The 8,396-nt window shown below is 36.8% G+C and overlaps 1 protein-coding gene across 3 annotated transcripts; it reads right to left on the reverse strand.

Moving 5' to 3' along the window:
* Window positions 1-6,062: 6,062 nt before the first annotated feature.
* Window positions 6,063-8,017, reverse strand: LOC114385245. Of its 3 annotated transcripts, none has more exons than XM_028345273.1 (2): window positions 7,897-8,017; window positions 6,063-7,142 (listed from the first exon to the last, which is right to left on the reverse strand). In XM_028345273.1, exon 2 carries the CDS (start codon window positions 7,045-7,047, stop codon window positions 6,352-6,354), a length of 696 nt encoding a protein of 231 aa, XP_028201074.1. In that variant the 5' UTR covers window positions 7,048-7,142; window positions 7,897-8,017; the 3' UTR covers window positions 6,063-6,351. The 3 variants fall into 3 exon arrangements, with proteins under 3 accessions (XP_028201074.1, XP_028201080.1, XP_028201071.1); XM_028345279.1 differs by lacking the exon at window positions 7,897-8,017 and adding an exon at window positions 7,571-7,885; XM_028345270.1 differs by lacking the exon at window positions 7,897-8,017 and having other exon boundaries at window positions 6,063-7,886.
* Between the last annotated feature and the right edge of the window lie 379 nt (window positions 8,018-8,396).

Consider the following 8,396-nt stretch of genomic DNA (forward strand, 5'->3'; position numbering starts at 1 on the left):
ATCTTTGTGATGGTATCAGAGCTCTTTCTTTAAAGAGCTCAAAGAGCTCTGCTGCGCACTCTTTTCCTATTCATTTTTTCTTTCGTTCATTCATTCATCATGAGCGAAACAACACTCAGCAATATCGAAAGCTTCCTATATCTGCATCCGAGCAAGAATCCAGCCATCGCGCTTGTATCTCCGGTGTTGGATTCAACTAATTATCATTCATGGAGCAGATCTATGCTCACAGCGTTAAGCGCCAAAAATAAGGTCGAATTTGTCGATGGAAGCGCACCAGAACCTTTAAAGACCGATAGGATGTATGGAGCATGGCGTCGATGCAACAATATGGTTGTGTCATGGATTGTTCATTCGGTAGCTTCTTCTATCAGACAAAGCATATTATGGATGGACAAAGCAGAAGAAATATGGTGTGATTATTATACATCCTAAATGTAATATCATCCCCATAGATCTTTGGCACTTTCGAATGGGTCATCCATCTTCTGAAAGATTACAATGCATGCAATCTTATTATCCTTTTTTGCGAAATAATAAAAATTTTACGTGTAATACATGTCATTATGCAAAACACAAAAGGCTACCCTTTACTTCTAGCAATTCTCGTGCACTTCACAGTTTTGATCTCCTGCATTTAGACATATGGGGGCATTGCTCGAAATCATCCATGCATGGGCATCGATATTTTTTAACAATTGTTGATGATTATTCCCGTTTTACATGGATTCATCTCATGCATACAAAAGCTGAAACTCGCCAAATTGTGATGAATTTTTGTACATACATTGAAACTCAGTTTGAAACTAAAGTGAAAACCATAAGAAGCGATAATGGTCCAGAATTTCTCATGCATGATTTTTATGCTTTAAAAGGAATCATTCACCAGACTTCATGCATAGAAACACCCAAACAAAATGGGATTGTTGAACGCAAACATCAACATCTTCTCAATGTCTCACGAGCTCTTCTTTTTCAAGCTAATTTGCCACCCAGCTTTTGGTGTTATGCCCTACCTCATGCTGCATATTTAATCAACTGCATACCCACTCCTTTCCTACATAACATGTCTCCTTATGAAAAACTCTATGGTCATCCATGTGATATTTCTAATCTTCGAGTTTTTGGTTGTCTATGTTACATTAACACTCTTAAATCACATCGTCAAAAGCTTGATCCGAGAGCACATCCATGCATTTTTATTGGTTTTAAATCACACACTAAGGGATACTTAGTTTATGATCTTCATTCGCATAGCATCACTTGTTCAAGAAACATCATATTTTATGAAGATCATTTTCCATCTTTTCATGAAACACTACCTTCAACATTTATTCCCCCCCTGCACCAGCTCCGGGATCTTTTTCCGGCGACCACCACGATCCAATTGTTGAGATCACAGCCCCACATACCTTAGACCAGACTCTTTCCAATTCCGAACCCTCAGATAACTTGTCCCCTCCACAGTTGCATAGGTCCACCCGCACCAGGCATGCCCCGACCTACCTCCAAGATTATCATCGTGACTTCACTTCACTCACTGCCAATGCTTCCACTACTATTCGGTATCCTCTCCACTCAGTCTTGTCTTATTCTCGGCTTTCTCCCTCACATTTCCATTTTGTTATGTCCATTTCCTCAACCACAGAACCCACTTCCTATGCTGAAGCTTCTCGTCATGACTACTGGATTAAGGCGATGAATGCCGAGTTAGAAGCTCTAGAACTGAACCATACTTGGACTCTCACTTCTCTTCCTCCTCACAAAACAGCTATTGGTTGCCGATGGGTGTACAAGATAAAACATTGCGCTGATGGTTCCATCGAAAGGTACAAAGCACGCTTGGTCGCGAAGGGTTATACACAAACAGAGGGGTTGGATTACTTAGATACATTCTCCCCAGTTGCGAAGCTTACCACCGTTCGTCTTCTTCTAGCTTTGGCTGCACTTCATCAATGGCATTTACGACAACTTGATGTTAACAACGCTTTTCTTCACGGTGAGCTTACTGAAGATGTTTACATGCATGTTCCTCCAGGCCTCACAGTTACGAATCCAAACTTGGTATGTCGTCTTCAACGTTCCTTATATGGGCTTAAGCAAGCGAGTCGACAATGGTTCACCCGCTTATCGACTTTTCTCACTTCACATGGCTTTCATCAATTTTCAGCGGATCATTCTCTCTTCTTGCGCTTCCATGGTAACATCACTACTGCCCTTTTAGTTTACGTTGACGATATCATTTTGACAGGTAACAATCTCGACGAAATCCACAGCATCACCACCCTTCTCGATCAAACTTTCAAGATTAAAGATCTTGGCAACTTAAAGTTTTTTCTTGGGCTTGAAATTGCCCGCTCTTCTCGAGGGATTCATCTATGTCAACGCAAATACACTCTTGACATTCTTGCCGACTCGGGGATGCTTGGTTCTCGTCCAAACTCCACTCCCATGGATTATTCCACTCGGTTACAGGCTTCTTCGGGTACTCCATTATCAGATGCTTCTTCTTCTTCTTCTTATCGTCGACTGGTTGGACGCCTCATTTACCTCACTAACATGCAGCCCGACATTGCTTTTGCCGTTCAACAACTAAGCCAATACATGACTAATCCAACCAATGCTCATCATCAAGCTGCTCTACGTGTGTTACGCTATCTTAAAGGCACACCCGGATCAGGTCTTTTCTTTTCTGCTCATGGCACTTCTCAACTTCGTGCTTTCAGTGACTCGGACTGGGCTGGCTGTCGGGACACTCGCCGATCCATTACTGGTTTTTCCGTTTACTTTGGTTCTTCTCTTATATCGTGGCAGTCGAAGAAGCAATCCACCGTCTCACCTAGTTCTTCTGAAGCCGAGTATTGGGCTCTCGCATCCACTACTTGTGAAATACAATGGCTCACTTACATTCTCCAAGATTTTCGAGTACCTTTCGTTCAACCAGCTACACTTTACTGTGACAATCGTTCCACCATTCAAATAGCTTCGAATCCTGTCTTCCATGAACGCACCAAACATATCAAAATCGACTGCCATATTGTATGACATAAGGTCAACACTGGTCTCATCAAGCTTCTTCCAGTTTCCTCTTCTATGCAAATAGCTGACATTTTTACCAAAGCTTTGTCTCCATCTCTTTTCCATGGATTCTGCTCCAAGCTGGGAATGCTGAACATCCATTCCTAGCTTGTGGGGGGCTCTCAACAGTAACAGCAATTCAGTTCGGAAGTCTGTTAGCTTAGTTTTCTGTTATTCAATTAGGAAGTTAGTTAGATTAGTTTTCTGTTGTAACTAACAAGCTTCTCTACCAAGCTTCACTTGTATATAAGGATACTGATATGCTTAATAAAGTTGCTTAAGCTGTTTCTGATCATTTTTGAGTTTTTCTTCTTTCAAGCTTCTATTCCATGGCCGTTCATATCTTTGTGAATGGTGGTGGTCAAATTTATTATTAATGATTAATATTCATTTTAACATTAGGAGCTAATTTATACGAAAAACCTCATATGTACTAGTTCACTAGTTGAAAATTTTTATATTTTTTTTTTTCGAAACAGAGTTACGAGTAAACCTCGGCAATCAGTTTAATAAAGATTTGCGTTAAATAATATCAACACGAATCATTTAAATAAAATGTCAATTCTGTTCAGAGAACAATATCTAAAATTTCAATTCATTGTAGTATTTGTTATTGAGTGAGATTCTGTTTAGAATTTCCCTCCATTCATTTAGGTGACAGTGCAGCTGCAGCCACGGATCTGTGACCGAGGCTGACTTTTTCTGTGAGTGAGAGTCAGCAAAAAAAAAAGGACAACAAGGGGCCAAGTTAAGTTTCTGAAACAAGAAAATCAATATCTTTGTCAATTTTGTTGGCCTTCTCTAATCTTCAATTGTCCATAGTGCCAGTACCTTTCCAAGTTATTTTTACCATACATATTCTTATTTTTTCAACTACAAATTTTCACCACAATATTAAACATCAATTAAAGCTACACTTGTCAGTAGAATAAAACACCTTTGTTGCTCGAGAATCTTGAGGGAAAAAAAATAGTATATTCTAGCATGAAACTATTGCTTTACTTTTTGCTGTTCAATGCTTCCAAGTTCCAACTATTTTCTCTTTCGGTAATAGCAAGAATAACTCTTCTTCTTTTTTTTTTTTAAGATAATACAAGAGGCTAAAAGGGTGCAATTTGAATTGTATGTTAGAAGAAAGAAAAAAAGTCTTTTAACACAATTTTTCTAATGCATCTTTTACTATAGGGGAAATTGACGTGAAACCAACGAAAAAAGCATTGGACAGAATTTCACTCTAATAAATACAAGATTTTTTTGTAAAAAAAATATATTATAAATGATGTTCATTAAATTGGGTCAAACTTGATGAACTAAAGTCATTCAATTAAATTGGTCCTTTTTTTCGGCTTTCAAATAATTATGAATTGATGAAACTTATATTATTATATTTTAAAGCCATACCTATTTGAATCAACTCTTTTTTTTCTTAGATTAGAAATTATGGATGTTTTCCAATTCACTGAGTTAGATACTAATCTCGTTTGAGGTGTCTGATTGCTGATTGCTGCTAGTTCAAGAAAAACACAAATTCTTTATGAAATAGATATTTTTTTACTCATATGAATGTACTAAGATTTTAAACTATTGTGTCAATCTCGTTTGAGGATGAATCAATTTATTATATTATTATTTTAGTATCTCATGTTGATAAATATATTCTAATTAGCATTCCAAATTCAAGGTTATTAATTATTTTGTATGATAAATTTATTTATTTTTTACAACAAAGTTATGGTTTTTAATATTTGTTGAATTTGAATTTAAAAAACATCTATAGTTTGTGAATCTCATCACCCAAATCGAACCAAACTATTCTTCACTAAATTAATTTGATTCGAGTTTGTTAAAGGTTTTTATTTATAGATGTATGGCAAACAAATCCAATTATTTTTTATTAATTAAGATATTTTCCCTCCTTTATAACCAAACAAACCCACCCGTTACTATCATTTCTGTAAAATTATTGTTCCACCACTTGTCATTTATCTGCGTTAAATTAGACAAGACAGATTCAAATTCAAAGGGCCAAAAGAACCATCTCTTGTTGGAGGAGCGAAAAACTCAGGGCCAACATAGATAATATCAGTAATAATGTGTTTAAAAAATCTAAACATTGTGTTTACTTGAAGCTTAATGGCTGACATATATGTGCAGCTTCAATATGCAACACAAAAAGGAACTCACAAAAGGTTATGCTTAAAACCATATTTTATTCTTTATTCTGACCTATTATGATTCTTCAACGTGGTGGTGGGGTTAGAAAAGATGGCATTTTCGGTCATGACCCACCAGACATATTCACGGGGCAATTGCACCCCTTCTTGTTGTTTTGCAAAAAGCCACAAAAGCAGACCCTCTCTTTTTACCAAATTTGTCACTTTGTTGAGTGGTGAATTGGTGAATGTCTGAGCAATGTGCTCATTAACCGTGGCTCAATACAAGACCCTTTGATCTTCATCAAATTTTGATCACACGGCACATATTATTTTTTTACACTAAAAGTTTAGTTGTGTAAACATGGAGACAAAGAAGCAGAAAAACATGACATGGGACAATGTTGGCTTAACATATGTCTCATTCACTGGCAGGCTAGTAAAGAGAGAAAAAAAAAATGGAAAAGACCCTGAAAGAATTCTTTCAATGACCCTTAGACAGCTACTTGTATGCAAGAGGTAGGGTAGGACCATCTCATCACTAAAAAAAATTGAAAATAATAACCATGATAGTCTCTGATGCATCAACAAAATGGAAGTTATTTTGTGAGCATTGAAATTTTAATAAACACAAAAGAAACAAAAGCTTTACCCTATTAAGCGTGGTTGATTACAAGAAATCATCTAATGTCATTAGGTTTAATTAAAGACTAAATTTTCAGAGATATTATTTACATAACATCTTTTTTAACAACTTTCCTCAAAGTTGTTCTTGGTTTTCCTGTCCCTTTTGCACACAACTAAAACTATGAAATTTTAATAAAACAAACATAAACTTTCCAATTGCATCAGACCCACCTTTAAGCATTTATGAGTAGAAAATATTGTCCCCCATATGTTTTGAAACATTGAGGGTAGTACATTTCACAACTGGCTTAGCAGATTAAACCATACTGCATCCCTAAACAACTCGGGGGGGGGAACAAATTCCCATAACAAAAAAAAAAGTGGAATTCTTCAACATGTAAGTAGAAAAAATTAATGAAGAAATAAACTCTTAATTGACTTGACAGAACTTTGGTGTTAGCTAGCTTCTTTCATCTGGTTTTTGGTGAATGTGTCAAGAAGCTAAGGGAAGTACCTGTGAAGTGCTTGAATGATACTGTGGTGGACGAGGCTGGTGATTAACCTCTCTTTCTGTTTTCTTGTCAACTACTATTGTGATGAAAGAACCATCAACCTCATCTCCATTTCCCTTATTTTCGTCTTCTTGTAGTTTTCTTCTAAGCTTCTCTTCTGCTTCCTGTAAGAACTTGAATTTTGGAGGAGGTGAGGACTTTAATTTGTTGAACTCAGCATCAGTTGCTGTTTCAAATAGAGGGTTGAATCCACGTTGGTTATAGGGACTGATAGGAGTAGTGAAAGGAGGAGTGAAGAAAGGTGGAGAAGTTGTAGGTGTCATATATGGTGTCTCCACAACTAGTAAATCACCCAAGCTTCTACCCCTTGAACCTTTTCCACTCTTGTCACACTTGGATTTGCCATCATCAGATTCTAAATCTTCTTTTGATTCTTCTACTATGGTGAACAAGAATCTTGGAGGGCCTAACAGTAACAGGTCCTGTTGCCTCATGTATTCTGCATCGGTGCCATCTTCTCCAAAGGGTTTGAAAACAAATTCCTTTCCACTTTGAGACTGAACTTGTTCTGGGTCATGAACAAGGGTGTCACCAATTCTCATTGAAGAACAAAACTCAGGAGGAGTGAAACTTGTTTGCCTCAAAGAAGATGATGATGGCCTTTTCCAACAAAACATGTAGAATAATTCCTTCACAGGGTTGCCATAATCATTCTCAATCTCTCTGTTGGTTATCCTCTTCTTCCACCATAGCAAATAGTAAACCTCAGCTACTAGAGCCAACAAGAGACAACCAAAAATAATACTCAGACCAAGACCTACACTACTCAAGGATTTCATCTTTGTCCTCAAATCACATTGAAAACAATTTGAAATTGTTCAACCTCCTAAAATACTTAATGTCCAAACTAATTAATCTCTATGATCCAGAAAATCACATCAAACAGACCAGTGCACTACAAAAACAAAATCAAATTTCATCGAAGAGAAGATACATGTTTAAGTGTTCAGGGAAAGCTTACTGAGCAATTAACTAACAGTACTCTCAACTCAACTTTTACCCTCTGATTCTGAATTCAAGCACTGAAAATGTGGATAATATCTTGTGACTAAAATTCAATGTATGAATGTAATATTGTATCTACATACATAACATGACTACATCCCCTCCCCACCAATAAAGCATGACATAATGACAAACCTTGGTTTCAAATTGCAAAACCTCTCAGAACATCAATCTGCTAAAAGGGCCAACCGAAGAAAAAGCTCTCTTTTTTCCCTTGAAAGCAACACTTGCAAATCATAAGCATGAGCCCATGGGCCCTTCGCTTTAACCTAGCTAGCTAACCCCATTTAAGATTAAACACCCTCATGTGGATTAGTCTCATAATTGCCCTCAAAGAATGTAATGGAACACTTTTAAACAGGTGAAAAGAGAAAGATCCATTAAACCATAAACCACTTTAAGTTTGAGGGTGCACCAAAACCAGGAGCCAGAAAATAACTATAGAGAGAGTGAGCATGTACCTGTCTGGCTTATGGATGGGGGGTCTCTTCCTTCGAGAGAGACTCACATGGGATCAGAAAAAAAAAATACAGAAAGTGACATGTCACATTGTCACTAAGTCATTGCATATCTAATAAAGTATCTAATATAACTTGTAATGTAAGATCCTTCAAATAAGGGAAGATTTTTCATTTCTCCCATACACTAGTTGGTACTACTTGCTGTTATGTTAATGTTATGTTATGTAATATGTATGCACTGACAATTTGGAGGGACAATGATTCCATATCTGAAAGGTTCCTACTATGCTTCGGTTTTAAAAATATTAATCATGTTTTTTGTTGAATGCTTTTTATCCTAGCAGCACTAGCATGATTTTTTGTTTTGACGGAGAATATTATGTGGAAGTGAAGCAACGTTGCTATTGCTTCCTTTGGTTCACTAGATCATGATGCTTCAAAGCAACAAATTAAATGGCGGGAGATATTGTCATTTGGCCGTTAATTAATTAGTTGAATAT

Source organism: Glycine soja, chromosome 2 (genome assembly GCF_004193775.1).
Source record: "Glycine soja cultivar W05 chromosome 2, ASM419377v2, whole genome shotgun sequence".
NCBI lineage: Eukaryota > Viridiplantae > Streptophyta > Magnoliopsida > Fabales > Fabaceae > Glycine > Glycine soja.

Coding starts and splice junctions, on each gene's coding strand:
- LOC114385245 (XM_028345270.1), bottom strand. CDS start 7,209: ATGAAATCCTTGAGTAGTGTAGGTCTTGGTCTGAGTATTATTTTTGGT.